General features: G+C 36.6%; 3 protein-coding genes across 4 annotated transcripts; 2 read left to right on the top strand and 1 right to left on the bottom strand.

The window, feature by feature from the left end:
• The first annotated feature begins 198 nt into the window (after positions 1-198).
• On the top strand, positions 199-2,806 carry LOC120167994. Of its 2 annotated transcripts, XM_039176867.1 has the most exons (4): positions 199-374; positions 547-1,197; positions 1,882-2,422; positions 2,516-2,806. In XM_039176867.1, the coding sequence occupies exons 2-3, from the start codon at positions 706-708 to the stop codon at positions 2,314-2,316; spliced, it is 927 nt and encodes a 308-aa protein (XP_039032798.1). In that variant the 5' UTR covers positions 199-374; positions 547-705; the 3' UTR covers positions 2,317-2,422; positions 2,516-2,806. The 2 variants fall into 2 exon arrangements, with proteins under 2 accessions (XP_039032798.1, XP_039032797.1); XM_039176866.1 differs by having other exon boundaries at positions 199-1,197.
• Positions 2,807-7,049: 4,243 nt separating this feature from the next.
• Positions 7,050-8,199, top strand: LOC120167909 (protein TRAUCO-like). The gene has a single exon (XM_039176790.1). The coding sequence runs from the start codon at positions 7,078-7,080 to the stop codon at positions 8,182-8,184; it is 1,107 nt and encodes a 368-aa protein (XP_039032721.1). The 5' UTR covers positions 7,050-7,077; the 3' UTR covers positions 8,185-8,199.
• A 3,928-nt stretch (positions 8,200-12,127) lies between these two features.
• LOC120168066 (ABC transporter G family member 12-like) lies at positions 12,128-16,543 on the bottom strand. The gene is made up of 9 exons (XM_039176908.1): positions 16,106-16,543; positions 14,738-14,814; positions 14,178-14,639; positions 13,931-14,062; positions 13,538-13,669; positions 13,013-13,298; positions 12,655-12,926; positions 12,467-12,574; positions 12,128-12,391 (listed from the first exon to the last, which is right to left on the bottom strand). The coding sequence occupies exons 1-9, from the start codon at positions 16,374-16,376 to the stop codon at positions 12,128-12,130; spliced, it is 2,004 nt and encodes a 667-aa protein (XP_039032839.1). The 5' UTR covers positions 16,377-16,543.
• Positions 16,544-17,015: the final 472 nt, after the last annotated feature.

The following is a 17,015-nucleotide window of genomic DNA, read 5'->3' as shown; positions in this document are numbered from 1 at the left end:
AGCATTTTGGCTCTTAATCTCCCACAGTGTTGACCACATAAAGAGTGGGAAAAATCTGGGTACACTTGGACAAGCATGGCCACTTGAAGTTCAAAATGACGAAACTGACCAAAAACAAAGCACTCCACTTGCCCCCGACAATTACACAATTAGACAAGACCAATGAACTTATCATTTTTGGCTGTAAACGAGTGAAAACAACTGTATCTCTTTTCTCCACCAACTTTCTTCTCCGTTCGGTTCATCTTGGCTCTTTGTTACTGAATTTAATCGGAAGCAAAGTTAACATGTTCATTCAATAAGGTTATGATAAATACTCCAGTTCATACAGATCTGCCTTTTCATGCAGCAAAAAAAAATTCTCAGAAATTCTGGTGAGTTCACTCGTTTCCTTTTGAGTACCAATGAAACCCAGATTTCGTAATCGTCCTTTCATAGATTTAGCTAAATTGGTAGCTGTTTTGGGTCTTCTTCTTTTGATTTTCTAACACACTCTTGTATAATTCCACGTGCAAAGTCTCACCCGATGTTATGTCGCCGGTCAAGGTGAAACTGTCGAACAAGACGACCGAATTACCTGTGCATTATCCAACGAACATTAGCCACATTAAGTTCGTTCTTGTAGGCTGCACTAAAACATGGCCGGCGAGAAGACCATACACCGAAGCCTGGTGGAGACCGAACAAAACAAGGGGGAACATCTTCATGGACTCACCCCCACCTAAAGAGTTCCTCCCTTGGCCTGAAACGTCTCCGCCGTTTAGGCTCAATTCGGACGCCACGAAGCTGCCGGTGTACCCGAAGCTGGTGAACCCTATCGAGGCTCGAATTTTCCGATCCGTTCTCGACTCGTTTAACCTGGGAGATAACCAGGGGGTGAGGTGGTTCGTAATGGCCGACGATGACACTCTGTTTTTTGTGGACAATTTAGTGGAAGTGTTGGGAAAATATGACCACACCAAGCACTATTACGTCGGGATGTATTCGGAGTCTGTGATTTCGAACTTCCTCTTCGCCTTCGATATGGCGTACGGTGGCGCTGGATATGCTCTGAGCTATTCACTGGTGGAACAACTGGCGCCATTGATGAATGATTGCCTCGAAAGATACCCCTTTAGTCATACCAGTGACTCTTTGACATCATCTTGCTTATTCGACTTGGGGATTTCTCTTACCCTTGAAAGGGGTGTCCATCAGGTAATTGCCTTCATACTTGGTACAGTTTTAACCTACCTTTTTCTTGAAATATCGAAAACTAGTAACAATATGATTGCCTCGAATCAAATTTATGAAGTTCGAGTATATGTAATCTCTTTCATTTTCCCTATAATAGCCTAACAAGGGGTTTAGGTGACCTGGTTGATTTAGGATTTGAATCCCAGCATTTGCTTCCTTTTTTTCTTGTTAATCTAATTTGGGTTGATCTCGATAGCTTCATGTTCGAATTTCAACACCTGTAACCCGTCGATTGTATAATACCCGAGTTCAGTTCAGTTGGATTCAACCCAATTGAATTAATAACAATTTGATTTTGTCAAATAGATTAGAGGTTCGAATTCTAACATCTCCAGTACTAAGATGACAATTTGATGATATCAGGCCTGGGTTTAGTTCAGTTCGGCCGAAACCAAACTGAATTGATAACAATTCGGTTGTCAAATGGCGGGTATGGTTCAATCAAGGTTCATAGAATGCCTGTGAGAGGTTAGAATTCAAACCTTAAGAGATTGTATTGAGTCCGAATTTAGTTCAATTGGGGTTCATACAATACCCTTAAGAGGTGATAGTAGATTTGTAGAATTGCAGCATCCGCAACTTCTCCGTTATCTTGAGAATACGACCAAACAAAAAGATTTCTTATTGTGATATTATAAACTGCAGGTTGATCTTCTCGGTGATATATCAGGTATGCTATCGGCTCATCCGCAGTCACCAATCATTACGCTTCACCATTTCGACAACATAGACCCAATATTCCCCAACAAGAACCGAACTGACGCGGTAAAACATCTCATGCAAGCCGCCAAAGTCGATGAATCACGTTTAGCACAGCAAACAATATGCTACGACAAGCAAAAGAACTGGTCCATCTCAGTCTCGTGGGGTTATTCGGTTCATATATATGAAAAGTATCATCCCTCGAAGTATTCTGAAGAGACCCCTGGAGACATTTCGTCCCTGGAAGAATGGTCATCCTCCATTGTATATGTTCAACACCAGGTTGGTCACAAACGATCCGTGTCAAGCTCCTCATGTATTCTTCATGGAGAACATTGGGAGAATGAAAGGGGATTCCTTAGTTGTCTCTACGTATAGGCGAACAGCTCGACGTAAATTACCACCTTGTTTCTTCTCCGGAAACCATACCGCCGATGATGTCCTCAGGATTCGCGTGTCTTCAAACGCATCGGTTCATAAGCAGGTTTGCATCGGACACAAGTAGTGAACAATCTCGGTAACATAAATTATCTTCAAAATTCGTTCTTATTAATCGATTTCTCTCTGCTTTTTTCAGCCCGGAAAAATCGAATGCTGCAATGTTATGAAAATGTCTGGCACGAGTGTTATGAACATCAAGTTAAGGGAGTGTAGGAAGGGTGAAGTAATTGCATAGTCGGGATGAACATTCAGATCAACAATGCAATGTAAAATCGTAAGAAACCTACATGTAATACGAATTATTGTTTTTTTTTTTTTGTAATAAATCAAGTATTCCATTAGAAGGAAAGTAGCCAAGCTACAACAGACCTCCAAAGAAGAGCCCCACTAAGGCGGCCCCCAATCAACACACAACCTCATTTTCACCTTATCTCCTTCGTCAAAACAAGTATTACTAAGCTTAATGCGAACTATATACTTCATGTTATCAACAATGATATCACTCGAACGGGCAATTCCCCTACACTGTCTGAAGTCACGTTCTTCCCAAACGCTTTTAATGTGAATAGTAAGCGAATCACCTCTCCAATGCTCAGCCGTCCATAACACAATCCGCTCTCAGCACACCTAGAGCCTACAAATCCTAATGATTCCCTGCAAACAAGTTATCTCTAAACTCCTCCACACAACCCACAGAGCTCATCCGATATGACACCAAACCCACAAGTCTATCCTTAGTAGGCAACCTATCCAAACAGGCCATCTAAACAATAATCGAGTGCTTAGAGATGTGAGAAGGGAATCAAATGAGTTTATGCCACCAACTTTATCCCTCCTATCACGAATTCTCTCCCACAATCATCTATTGTTGACAATCGACCAGTTCACAATACCATTGAAAAAGACCTCAGCATCATCCCTCAACCTCAACAATTTCCTCATGGCCCAACTAAATCAGGGCTTACAGCCAGCATGCCTGAAATCAGCCCCTTTTAAAATTACAATTTATTTTATTTTATTTTATTTTATTTTATCATTAAAATTATCTTGTTTCATCAATTCCCGAATATTTTTTAACGATTAATTGAATTCTGATATCTGCAATCTTATCGATGCTTCATAATTAAGTCGATAAACTTGTCAAATATAAGTTTTCATTGGTTACTCAAAATAATTATATAAAATCTGGGGTTTCTCAATCCTTCATGTGTACGTTCTTTGTTTTAAATTTTTACATTAGATGTACAATTTCGACTTTAAGTACTCGAACAACGACAAAATTAAGATATTGAAAACTTTGATGTTTTACTTAATTAAATGACTTGTTCTAGATAGGGGAAAGAGAATCACTCTAATATAATTATGAAATATTAGTCTAGGATGATTAGAAGTTAATATCCTTTTATAATATTTCTTAATCATTAACAATATGCATATAGCATAAGCAGTTGCTTGAACCCGAGTTCTTTAAGGAGAACAACAAATCCTTTTATCACTGAGGTCACTAAATGAATTCGGTATATATATTGTTAGAAAAGAGAACATTTTCCCTGTGTAATTTAAACATTTCCAAACTATATTTGACAGATTTTGACAGAAAAATTCCTCTTTTGGTCACATTAAAACATTCAAAGATACTCTTCTAGTCTTGGACTACAACTTTGGTTAATGTCATCAGCAGCAGGGTAAATACAATGCTCCTTCCTACAACCTGAGGGAATGATAAAATTGCTATCATAAATACTACTTACAGCTATTTCAGAGATGACCTTATATATCCTGAGGGCCATCGAATCGACTGCATCCTTCCGAGGTTCCAATGGAGGCCGTCGTGGATGCTGCGTAGAAAGTCATTAGTAGAATCAACTTGACATGCTGTAGGCACAGGCCAAGGTGCCATACTGCACAAAAGAGCATCCCGGCAGCAGTTTCCGGTCCTTCCCATCGAATGATGCCCAAGCCAGACTTCTGATATTGAACGGCACCATTATCCGGACAGTTACATGTTCCGGCAGTATCAGGGATCGAAACAATAACGAATGCGGACAAATAGGTGTGAACAAAAATCCAGGGACCTGCAATTGTTGAAGCATATATGGGGGTGCCGCAGTGTTATACTGAAGGGTCCCCTCAGGACTGAATCAAGGCATTCCTTGAAATGCTCACTATCTAGATCAAGTCAAAGAATTTTCCTTTTAGTTACGGTATACGAGTTAATAAGCATTTTTAACTAAAACCAAAGTGAATCATCAATTTGATCTCCTTTCATTAAACAAGTGCTTTGACAAGATTTAAGGATACCAAAAGAACCTAATGAAAATGGAACAGCGGGAGGACCAGGTCCCTTGAACATTGATGCGGCCTGCAAAGAAGAAATGAACTATCAGGCTTTGCTTGGTAGGGTCAAAAGAAAGTTGAAGGGATGAAATATTAGATGGGTAGAAGAATGAAAAGATGAAAAAAAAATTTACTTCCATTCATATGTTTTCTAGGAAGGGTGAAAAAAAAATTGATAGAAAATTTATTGATAAACTATGCATTTAGTACCTAAAGTTTCACTTTTTACAAAATCATACCTAAAGAGCTGACGTGACAATTTTAAATTATTTTCTTATTTTTAAATTATTATTTATATTATTTTCTAATTAATTTTATTCAATCGCCACCATATTAGAAATAGAACAAAAGGAAAATCTCCTAAAGGATGCCACTAGGAATCAAACCTGGGTTCCATTATGGGTAAACTAAATATGATTTATAATATTTTATTTATTTTTAAAATAATTTTTCATTTTAATATTTATTTATTTTAAAAAAATTAATTTAAATATTAAATAACTAAATACATATATAATTGTAAACTACTTATGATAGAATATGTTTTTAATATTTATTTATTTTTAAAATAATGTAAAACTTGTATTCTATTATAATAAATATCATAAATTTAATTTTTTTAAATAAATTAATATTAATATTATAAAATATATAAATACTTATATAATTATTTTTATTTTAAATTGAAAATGAGAAATTATTTAATTTTAATTTAATATTTTTATAAGTTAAATAATAATTTTAGTATGTATTATATCAATTCTTATATTGGATAAATGTTTGAATATTTTTGTGAGATGCTTTAAGTTCAAATAATAGATTTAATAAATTTCTTTTTTATAAGTTAAATACAAACATCAGCAAGGTAAAAACAATGATTGCCTAGCCTAACCTAGCCGGTTGGGCGCCTGTGTAACCCACAAGGGAACCCAGGTTTGATTATTGGTATTCTCCTTTTAGGAGATTTTCCCTTTGTTCTTTCTAATACATGTCACCCAAGGTCGTGGCAGGATTTTCGGGAGTCATGTACAAATTTGTATAAAGGGGTCTCTATTTTTTAGATGTATTTAATTTCGGGGTAATAATAGTAGCGTTTTCTTGACAAACGTCGCAATAAATCCATCTATAATAGCGTTTTATCAATAAAGCCACAATAATAATGACGTTTTTTTAAAAAAAAACGGCGTAATAGGTCCATCTATAGTGACATTTATTGGTAAAACGCCGCTATATATATATATATATTTTTTAGCCCCATTTTTTGGAAGGCCCTGCGCGGACGCGCAGTTTGCTCCCCCAGCCACGACCCTGATGTCACCCCGTTAAAATGTCACATTTTTAATAACGGGTACTGATTTTGTAAAAATTAAAAGTTCAGATACTAAAACGTATTAAAAGTAAAATTTTAGGTATTAAATGTGTAATTTACCCAAAATTTATTGCTTGTTAGAGTTGAACGAACGGTTGTTCTTCCTCTCCTGTAATCAATACTAGATTTGAAGTATTATTCTCTTGTACCATTAGGGGTGTTTGGTTCAAGGATTGTGTGGGATTCTTATGGGATGAGAATCTCACATTCCCATGTTTGGTTTTAATGTTTTATTACCAATAGTAGATTTTTTGGGTATATTACCGGGAATATCATTATCTCTCTTCCCTTAGGTATTGTAACATTATCAGCGTTTTGGACTAAAATGCCCTTAAAATTTTATTTTTTTTCAAAAATATCATTCGACTGTCATTGAATAATAAAAATTCTACGAATGTTAAATTACAAATTTATCCTTAAATTATTTTAGATTTACAAAAAAAATCTATAATTAAAATTTTATATGAAGCTCAGAAGTTAAAATTTTTTTTACCCTTTCATTAAACCTTTTTTATATTTTTAATTTTGTAAAAAAAAGTATATAAATATTATGAATTTAATTTTTTTTAAAAAATATATAAATATTTTACAATTTGTAATATTATACAAATATATAATAAGGACAATTTAGTCAAATATACATTCCAATAATCTTTTATTTCTTTAATCAAACCCGGTAATCTTACATTCCTGCTAAACCAACCAAACACAAAATACAACATTCCTAGTAATCCTATTACCTGGTAATCTTTTTTTCCTACTGATAATCTTATATTCTTGAACCAAACGTACTCTTAGTATTATATATATAACAAGTGATGAGATTTTTGCTCAGCCCAAACTTCGAAAGCAAAAGCCCAGATTTTTTGACTCAGTCTCAGCCCAAAAACCATTGCATCTTATTCTCTAAAAGTTGTTTTCTTTTTCCCGGAACAAAATCCAAATCATAAACCCAAGTTTTCCCACGAAATCTCTACACCCCTCCCTCCTCGATGGACTCTCTCCAAGCCACTTATAATGACGATTACTACGAAGAAACAACCCCCCCATCCACCTCCTCACCACCTCCGGTCACCGGCGAACATCTGAAAGATGCTCTACTCCAAGACGACACCGAGCCCGCCATTAGGGAAATCAAAACCCCAAAAGGCATCAGCAGTAGCAAACCGAAAACCTCCCAGCTTGCTGCGGCTTCGTCGGATTCTCTCTCTGAAGATCCTACAACAACCACCACGACTGCTTCCGATGACACCCAAAACCCGTTCAAAGTTTCCCATAGCTACGACGAATTAGAGGACGACGAAGAACCTCCACCCAAAAAGCAAAAACAGGTGTCGTCTTTAATAACTCCTCCATACCCTAATTCAGCACCCGCAATCAACGATGATAACCCCACCAACGCTGCTGTCGAAAACAGTAACAGTAACGGCAATGTCCCATCAAACCCTTCCCCTGCAACAAAAGCCAAGACAACAAAGAAGTCTAAGAAGAAAAACAATAATGTCTGGGCAACGAAAACGTCTAGAAAAGGGGAAAAGAAGAGCAAAGTGAATAACCAAAACGTTGGGAATGGGGAAGACGCGGTTTTGATCACACCAGTTCCGAGATTCCCAGACAAAGGGGACGATACCCCTGATATGAAAATACGTCTTTCCAAGGTTTATAAAGCTGAAAAAGTGGAGTTAACTGAGGATAGGATGAGTGCTGGTAGCACAAAGGGGTATAGAATGGTTATAGCCACCAGAGAAGTGGAGAAGGGAGCTTGGTACTTCGAAATCAAAGTAGCGAAGTTGGGGGAGACGGGGCATTCGCGGCTCGGGTGGTCAACCGATAAAGGGGACTTGCAGGCACCGGTAGGGTATGATGGCAATAGCTTTGGATATAGAGATATTGATGGGAGTAAGGTGCATAAAGCTTTGCGAGAGAAGTATGGAGAAGAAGGGTATAAAGAGGGAGATGTTATTGGGTTTTATATAAATTTGCCAGAAGGTGGGTCGTATGCTCCCAAGCCCTCTGATTTGGTTTGGTATAAAAGGCAGAGGTATGTGTGTGCCCCTGATTCAAAAGAGGAGCCACCTAAGGAAAGCTGGATGTTGTGAGGATGTTATTTATTGTTCGATTTAGAATAGTCTCTTGGTTTGCTGATAGTTTTGATGCTGTGCAAATCCCTTTCGACTACTTAGTGGGTGACTTAATTCTTGCGGATTCGGTTGGTAGATAAAAAAGAAGTAGATCCCAACCAACTTGTTGGTTCCTCCTCCAGATGGGTTCATAAAAATTAATGTTGATGGGGCGATGGTGAATGGATGGAATAAAGGTGGTATAGGGGGACTCATAAGGGACAGCAGTGGTGTGTTGATCTTCTCTGATAAGGTTGGGGGCTCCGATTATGGCAGAATTATTGGCAATAAAAAGGGGTTGTGCATGTTGACTGATTCAGGTGTCGGTCTTAATAAGAGGATTATTTTATAATCGGATTCAAGTAATGCTTTGAAGTGGATCAAGAATCCGGAATTAAGCACCCCTATGTCTCTATCCTTGGTGAAGAAGATTGTCTCTATAATGTAAGGGAAGGATATTACCTTAAGGCTTATCTTGAGGGCTGCTAATTGGGAAGCGGACAGATTAGCTAAAGATGGTATGGGATGATTGTTAGGCTTTGTTTATGGCGTGTTAGGGTGCAAGACTTCCTTACAATTTTGCAGGGATTTTGTTTTTAGTCTTATGTAATCGGTGTTAAGGTTTCAGCAGGATGAGGTGTTTAAGTCTTATGTAATTAGTGTTGAGGCTTTTAAAGTATGATGTAAGGGATGGCAGTGTATTATTCTCTTGATTAATAAAAGTAATAAGCACTCTTTTCCCTCTTCAATTGTCCTTCATGTTACTATAGTAATATGGAGGGTAAGATGAGGGTTTTTAATGAGGCCTAATATTCTATAAAAAAAAAGGGTGGTGCCTGGTAAGTTTCTACTGCTATTCTGATTAAACCTTGTTCTTTGTGTTTTGGATTTGAATGAACTGAATTGGATATGTATGCTTCTTTTATGTTTATTCCTCTTATGTTTTTACTTTACCATGTCGTTTACTGTTTCTATGTATGCTCTATTTTGATAATATCTTAGAAGAGAAAGCACAATGTAATCAGACACACTGCGTCTTCTAGGATGGTACTTTTAAATTTTGATGCAAAGTGTTCGGAAAATAATTTGTTCTTAGCCCCATTACGCTTTTGTGCATCCATTATATTTAATTATTGATCCAACTGTTTGTTCTTTTTCATTGTTTTCTTCTTGGTTTTGAATCGATTTTTTTCCAATTTCTTTTCAAGCTGGCACTATTTTGGTTGCCTTAAAATTGGATAGTTTGAGAATATTAATCTGATCAAATGACAAGTGGAGTATATTAAAGATTTAAGATACAGGTTTTAATCTATTTTAGAAATTAGTTTGGTTGACAATATGCTTTGATCCTCTTCTCATTAACCAATAATCATCAGTCATCCAGTTACCAAATTGTAGGCCTCTCCTTAATTCTTATGAAAAGATACAAAAAGATACGGGTCCTTTTAAGTAGTATTCTGAGAAGTGACATTTAAAAGCTTTTACAATGAAAATTTTATGGCTTGTTTTTTGTATGATTTGTTAGACTTTGCACTATCCCACCATCACTTAAATCATGTGGAAAATTTGAATAAAATGTCTTTTCAGAATACATTGAACCCTGAGATTTGAACAAACTGTAAGTTAGGCCTTTGCTGTATGGAAAGGAAATAGTAAGATATGAATCCTTGTAGTGTGTTTCTGAGAAGCGACATATGGAACCTTTACACAAATCAATTATATGGCTTGTATTATCGGATTCAGTTGACTGTTGCAGTATCCCACCCAAACATAAATCCTGTGGAAGATTTGAACAAAAAAGTCTGATCAGAATAAAATCAACTCTGTTGCATGGTTTTGGTTTGGATTCTGGCTTCTGCATGGTCATTGCATGGGGTGCTAGGTTCTCTCCTTTTGGCCCTTTTCTACAGTAAGGAATGTCATAATGGGTAAAGTTAGAACACTAATTATAAAGTCTAACCAGAATCTAATTGAACCTATCTGATTGGTTGTGCTATGTTTTGCCTGTTAAACCTGAACATGGATTCGGAGCATTTTATTAGAAACGAATTGTTTGTTTAAACCTGGCATCAAAGTAGAAATCTAATAAGCTGTGACTATATTTTGCGGTTTTTAACTTGCATTACCTTTTTAGACAGGCCATTGGAAAGATTTTAAACTAGCCGCACATAATAGCTTTTATGCTGGAAATGCAATACATGTATTTTTTTTAACCAATTTGCTTCTGAAATGACTATATGCTGTGTTTGATGAGGATTTGTTTAGATTATTTACAATTAGCAACAAATATACTGCTTTTCATGTGCTATGCTTGAAGTTTGATAATTACTGTTGATAAATGTCGACTTTACTGCAGGAAGTGAAATTTCTTTTTTCAAAATTGGGGTATGCCAGGAGTTGCTTTCAAGGATTTGTTTGGTGGTCGTTACTATCCTGCTGCTTCAATGTACACCCTTCCAAATCAACCGAACTGTGTGGTGAAGTTCAACTTCGGCCCCGAGTTTGAATGCTACCCAGAGGACTTTGGTGAACGACCACTTCCCGGGCCCATGGTTGAAGTTCCTTATCATGGGTTTGACAACCAAGTGGAAAATGGTGTAGCCACTGAGAAGAAACAGTAATGAGTTTGAATCGGAGACTAACATCAGTATAAAATGCCTGCTAATTTGAGGGACTGTTTTATATTCTAACTTTAATACTTTTGAAATTACGTCTGCTGAGTTAATTGATTAGATCTGTAAAATATGACTTCTCTTTAAAGATGAGAGAAAGATTTGGTTTCCTGCTTGCACTACCTAAAACCGCTTCATGAACTGACCAATGTCTTAGATTGTCATTTTATTTTACTTTTGTTTCGCTTGTATATCTTGATATGATTCGTCAATGAAGTTCTTGTCTTCCATGCTTTTGACCTTTTTGTTATTTTGAATGCTTCTCTATTGTGAATTAGTTCCTTACACAGATCTATTGGCTTTTTCTTGTAAACCTTTTGCAGTTCCTTGGAGGATAGAAGGAATTCCTGGGGATTGGAATTAAATGGGACTGTTCCCTACAGGTAAATTCTGATTCTGAATTAAATAGGAAAATGAAATAAATTCTATTGGCATCAAGCCATCAAGGAACATGATTTAGGGTTGCAAAATGAGTAGAAAGAAGTTGGAATTCTAGAAAATGTAGTAGGGTTATATAAAACTTCTAGTTTGTTTATAGATTGTAGGCACATGGAGGAGCAGGAGGCTGATGAGTTCTCCAATTTCGGTGACTAGATCATCTGTGCATGGAGCTCATGCATCGCTCGAAGAATCGGCCTTGTCTTAATACGTCGATGTGTGGAGGCGTAAGGAAGGTTCAAACTTTTACTCCAGTGTCGACTAGTTCCGGCCAATGTTCAGGTTGTTAGGTGTCTCATTGGTTCCATTGCCAAGGGTTTTGGAGTTTTTGCTATTGTTTTCGGTACTGGTTTAGTATAGTATTGCTGCAAGTTCTGTGTTATTTTGGTTTATGGGTCAGTATTCTATTGAGTTGAATTTGAGTTATTTTATTTGAAAATTTTTGGGTAATTGAATTTATTTGTTTAAGTCTATTTTCAAATTTGAATGTAATTATCTGTAATGTTATGATATTAGTTCTATTTTGAACGACTCTTTAACAATATAAGATTTAGACATATAATTTTTATATTCTTTTTTTTAGATGTTTAAGTAAGATTTGTACAGTTATTTAATAAATCAAGTATCATCTAAAATTACATTATATGTTTATAATATTATTTTTTGTTATGATAATCAGAGGATAATGTCTAAAGTAGATATTAAGATGTTGTTATCATTAGATGTTATGATATTGTTCTGCTACAACATTTTCAGACAAAATACACCAAGAACAATGGGACCTTTTTTTTTTTTTTTGGTATCTGTTTATCCTATCGGGTAATGAGCAAGGAAAGTCGCTGAAGAAGAATAAATAAAGCTGATATCGGTGAGACTCTCTCCTTGAATTTGAGTATGATGAAGAAAAGAAATCTATAAGTTATCAAAAGCATTATAACAGCTGCTAAGTCCCACCACTTTGAATGCTCCAGATTGATGCCGAGCATGGTCGAGAGGACCACATCGCCTTTTAGTTTCGGACCACCAGGTATGAAGCCGTCAAACTCGAGCCCCACCATATCATTCTTGTATGCTCCCTGCATTCTCCATTTTATAGAAAGTCAATTTCACATTGTTTATTGGGACATTGCTGCATTCCAATAAAAATATACCTGTAATGCCCATGCGCCATAGTTGATATATGAAACAGGGTAGCGCCAGAATATCTTTGGGAGATCCGGCAGCGTTCGGAAATATCCGGCTGTCATCATCAATAAACCCTGTGTAAAGGAGAAAAAGGAAGATTTTTATGATGACATTAATGATGGAGCTCTAAAAATTTGTTAAAAATTGTACTTACTATATAACCGGCTCCAATTATGACTCCCATCATGAAGTTGGGAACTAATGATGCTATCATCATCATGCAGCTCTCTACAGTTGCAATGGAGCTAACGAGATCAAGTGCGATATACATGAAATGTGAAATTCCGGGCCGGAATTTCACCATGTAATAGGTAATTGATGCAGTAGAAAGGGACATCACAGTCAAGAATGGAAATGAGGAGAGGAAATTTGACAGTATATAAACAGCAACCCCATAATGTCCATTGCGCCTTTCCCTATAAAAAAACCTATGATAGAACACCAAACAGAGGAGAAGAAAAAGGAGTTATTGAAAGCTTTTAGTATCATTAGTACTTCAATGAGACTACCCACCTTGAGTTCTTCAATGAAGGATGGGAAGCCTCCTATGGACATGAATGTCATGAAACCTGATATAAAACCACCGCACGCTCCCCGAGCTAAGATTGCATTGTAGTTTGTTCCGATGTCGAAGAAAATAGAGCCAACACAAATTGATAAGGCCACATAGATTCCTATCCTTAACCAGTAATATCCCATATCTCTGGACATGTTTACAAAGGACCTCTTTGTCAAAGTTGATAGTTGTTTCAACCATTTTGCTTCACTGCTGTGTTTCTTTCCAATAACGAGTCCCTCCTGAAATATAAAATAAGAAAAATCTAAGGAACTGTTCGATCTATTAGCCCCATGACATATTTAAGCTCTATGTTACTCGGACACAAGGGTGAATGTAGAATTTAGGTATGCATTAGATTCAGATATGCTCAAATTTTTGTAGTTCTTCCCTAATGTTTAGTGTACATGTTAGAGACAAGGGTCTGTGTCTGGCATAGGTATTTCAAGTAAAATGAAGAGCCGTAGGAACGTAGGCTTACAATTGTCGAAATTTCTCGAATTCTCGCTTTCGCCTTTGCCGCGTAATCTGAGCTTCTGTATTTCTTAACAAGCGATGCTTTTATCTGTGCTGTTGTTTGGTTTGTCAAAGGATCTAATGTGTTTTGAAGTTCCTACAGTTCATAAATGAAAAACATATTTAACCATGCTTTTATCAGATGTGCATGGCCTGAACATCTGATTCATGACTTCCCTGTTCCTTGTTTAAAATATGAAATTGTTTCACAAAACTATGATACTACATATGTTATTTGTTGCCTGTTAAATCCTGGGAAAATATAAATTTCAGAGAAATGCAAGGAAGCCAAGTGACTGCTACATGGGGAAATGTCTTTGTTGTTATCTCCTTGGAAAATGAAGAATGAAATGCTTACGGTCATTCTGTAAGATCCCTTCAGAGTCTTCAGAGTCTCTTCTACAATGTCAAAATCTGAATTTATGCAACGAAGGAAGTGATCCGAAGGATTTCTCCGACTCGGACATGGGAATCCTACTTCAGCGAAGAACTGCAAATTCAATTTTGTAAGTAGAAATGAACAAATTTAATTCAATTATATGTGATGAAACACTATAATCTGCAAACAAGTTTGATGACATTGTTGAGATATGTTGTTTCACTACCTTTGCAGCCATTTTTGCCTCCCCAAAGTAAACTTGTTCTCCACCAGATAGTAGAATCAGGTCATCGAAAAGGGAGAAAACTTCGCTGCTCGGCTGATGGATTGCGGTGATGATAGTCCTGCCATCACGGCCAACGTTCCTAAGAGTTTGTATCACAAAAAACGCCGAGGCACTGTCCAGGCCACTTGTAGGTTCATCAAGAAACAAGAGATGAGGCCTCGTGAGGATTTCGAGTGCAATGCTTAGCCTTTTCTTCTCCCCGCCGCTTATGCCGCGTAGGTGCCAGTTTCCAATAAGCCGATCGGCACACTCTTGGAGACCCATTTCTGTTATTGTTCCCTCCACAATGTCATCAATATCTTTTCTGTTCAAAGATGATGGTAGCCTCAGCTGAGCCGAGTAAGTTATGGTCTCTCTCACTGTTAGAGTTCCCAAAAGTATGTCCTCTTGAGTAACGTAAGCCTGAAATTTCACAACAGGCAACTCTTCATTGAATAGCCAAAATTTTCAGGGCAGTTCAATTTCTTGTTGTCCAAAAATAAAATCTTTACGGTACTTACGACACTACCGTAGTCTAGCCTCTTCTTTCCATTAAGAAGAACATTTCCAGTCATCACAACATTTCCAGAAAGTCTACCTGCATACAACTCATTCGATTGTTCAACATTAGCATGAAATAAAAAATACGATGAATACACATAAATACTATTATAATACGGAAATATTATAATATGATATTTTATTTTGGAACTGATATTATACTTGCAGGTTGTAATTGTCTACAATGGCTAGGCATTGGGTGTTGCAGCCTGCCCTGCAGCACCCTAAGCTAAGCCCCCCCCTTGTTTTTAATTTTAATGAGTAAACTGAGGCAACATTTAATGGTAGCAGGATTGAGAGTAAAAGCTATTTTGCATTTTAATGTCGGATTTTATCTTTGGGTAGTTCAGGTCATTTATCAGCAGCTTTAACATTTAACAACTTCCATACCTGCATCTTCATCAACCGCTACCAAATTTAACCTATTCATTCATCTCTCATTATGTGCAAACCATTTATCAATATCATCCTCTCTCTTTTTTTGACTAGTAAGTTAATTGAAGTTTGATTTTCATTGGAATTAACAGAAGTAGATTGCTGATCAGAAGGATTTGAACTATTAGTAAGAAATATTAAGCTTAACGACCTCCAGGAATGGAAAAATATGTATGCAGATATTAACAGTGTAATAAATGTGCACCTAAAAAGTTAGATTTATACGATATTACGAGATGAAATCTTAAGATCTTTCAGTTTGATATTAATTTATGAACAAAATAAATTAGACTAAAAATATATTTTTTAATAATTTTTTTTAATATTTGATTAATTAAAAAAAACTAGACCCTCAGTAGCTAAGAGGAAGTAAATACTCCAACGGTCCCCATTAATATCTCTACTATTTTTGTAAAATGCCATAAATGGTTGAATCCATTGTTATAATTAGGGTAATAAATCAATCCCATATAATTCTTTAATCATAATTTAATTAGATTCCATCCGTGAAAGTATCGATGTTGCCGCGTGTTCTACCTAAAATAGGACATGTTCGGGCATGAAAAAAAATGGGGAAAAAATCAAAATATAAAATTTCAACATGATCAAGACACGAACAAACATGAGAAGAAGAGACACGTGAGTGGCGGAAGAGGGCGGCCGCCGCTAGTCAGGCGGTTTAACTTTTAAAGCAATAAAAAAAATAAGAAGACAAAGCACACACTAACTTGTGAAGTGATTCAAAAGCAAGGATTTTTCGCCGACACCGTCCTTGAACAGAAAAGATGGAATGAAGTTGTCTCGCATGCATGCATTCTTTAACATGTGCTATAATGAAACCAAAAGAACAAAACCAATATACATGTATGTATGTATGTTGATAGAGGGGAGACCTGCTAAAGCATCGAGTAGAGTGGATTTGCCAGAGCCAGAAGGACCCATGATAGCCATGATTCTACCAGGTTGAGCACACCCTGTAACTCTATCAAGCAATCTCCTGGTCGGTCCATTACCGAAGTTTGACAGCAACACCGTCAAATCTTCCCACACCAAGTACATATTCCCTTCACGATGAGGAGGAGGAGGGGATTGTGCACCTCCGTTAACACCCCCGGCGCCGAAGCCTGCTCCGCCATTCACCTCCTCAATCTCCACCTCAGCCATCCAAAACAACAAGAATAATAATCCCCCGTCTCTATCTATACAAACGAAACGAAAGAGAAGAAAGAAAGCAAACAATAAATATTGCTTTTGTGCAGTGTACTACACTACTACTTATAGTGAAATGAATATGAGGTGGGGTGCGGAAAGGAACAGATATTCGGCAGATGCGAGTGTAAGAGAGTAGTTCGGAAAATAAAGCTAGTTTGTGTGGTATTAGGGTTTGAATCTTGAAGTTTACGTTGAAAGAATATCAACCCTATTAATATACAAAGTAAATCTTTTTGATCATCGAAAGGAAAGCACCTTCAGCCAATAAACCTAACGCTGGATCCGATCGTTGAGAGTTTAAAAGAGTGTCAAAAGGTAAATGGTACAATAAAAAAAGTGATGGTTGCAGAAGTGCTGGTGAAATAAATCATCATGTGGAGGGAGATGAGATTTTGCCACATCAATTTCAACATTAACTCCCGCAGTAATTACCAGATCCTCCACCCTCGTCTACTTTTTTTTTTTTACCATTTTTATAAATTTCCAACTTTTGTACGCATAATTTTTATTTATAAATGTTAAGGTTCATAACTTTTTAGAAATAAATTATAAACTCATGTTAAATACATTACAGTTTACGTATGATTTTTG

Source organism: Hibiscus syriacus, unplaced genomic scaffold, assembly GCF_006381635.1.
Source record: "Hibiscus syriacus cultivar Baekdansim isolate YM2019G1 unplaced genomic scaffold, ASM638163v2 tig00111708_pilon, whole genome shotgun sequence".
In the NCBI taxonomy this organism is placed as follows: Eukaryota; Viridiplantae; Streptophyta; class Magnoliopsida; order Malvales; family Malvaceae; genus Hibiscus; species Hibiscus syriacus.
The sequence above is the reverse complement of the archived record's forward strand: the minus strand, read 5'-3'. Positions and strand labels throughout refer to the sequence as shown.

Coding starts and splice junctions, on each gene's coding strand:
- LOC120167994 (XM_039176866.1), top strand. CDS start 532: ATGTCGCCGGTCAAGGTGAAACTGTCGAACAAGACGACCGAATTACCT. Junction 1,198..1,881: donor TTGAAAGGGGTGTCCATCAG/GTAATTGCCTTC, acceptor TATAAACTGCAG/GTTGATCTTCTCGGTGATAT.
- LOC120167909 (XM_039176790.1), top strand. CDS start 7,078: ATGGACTCTCTCCAAGCCACTTATAATGACGATTACTACGAAGAAACA.
- LOC120168066 (XM_039176908.1), bottom strand. CDS start 16,376: ATGGCTGAGGTGGAGATTGAGGAGGTGAATGGCGGAGCAGGCTTCGGC. Junction 14,815..16,105: donor TCTACTCGATGCTTTAGCAG/GTCTCCCCTCTA, acceptor AGTTGTATGCAG/GTAGACTTTCTGGAAATGTT. Junction 13,299..13,537: donor TTCGAGAAATTTCGACAATT/GTAAGCCTACGT, acceptor TTTATATTTCAG/GAGGGACTCGTTATTGGAAA.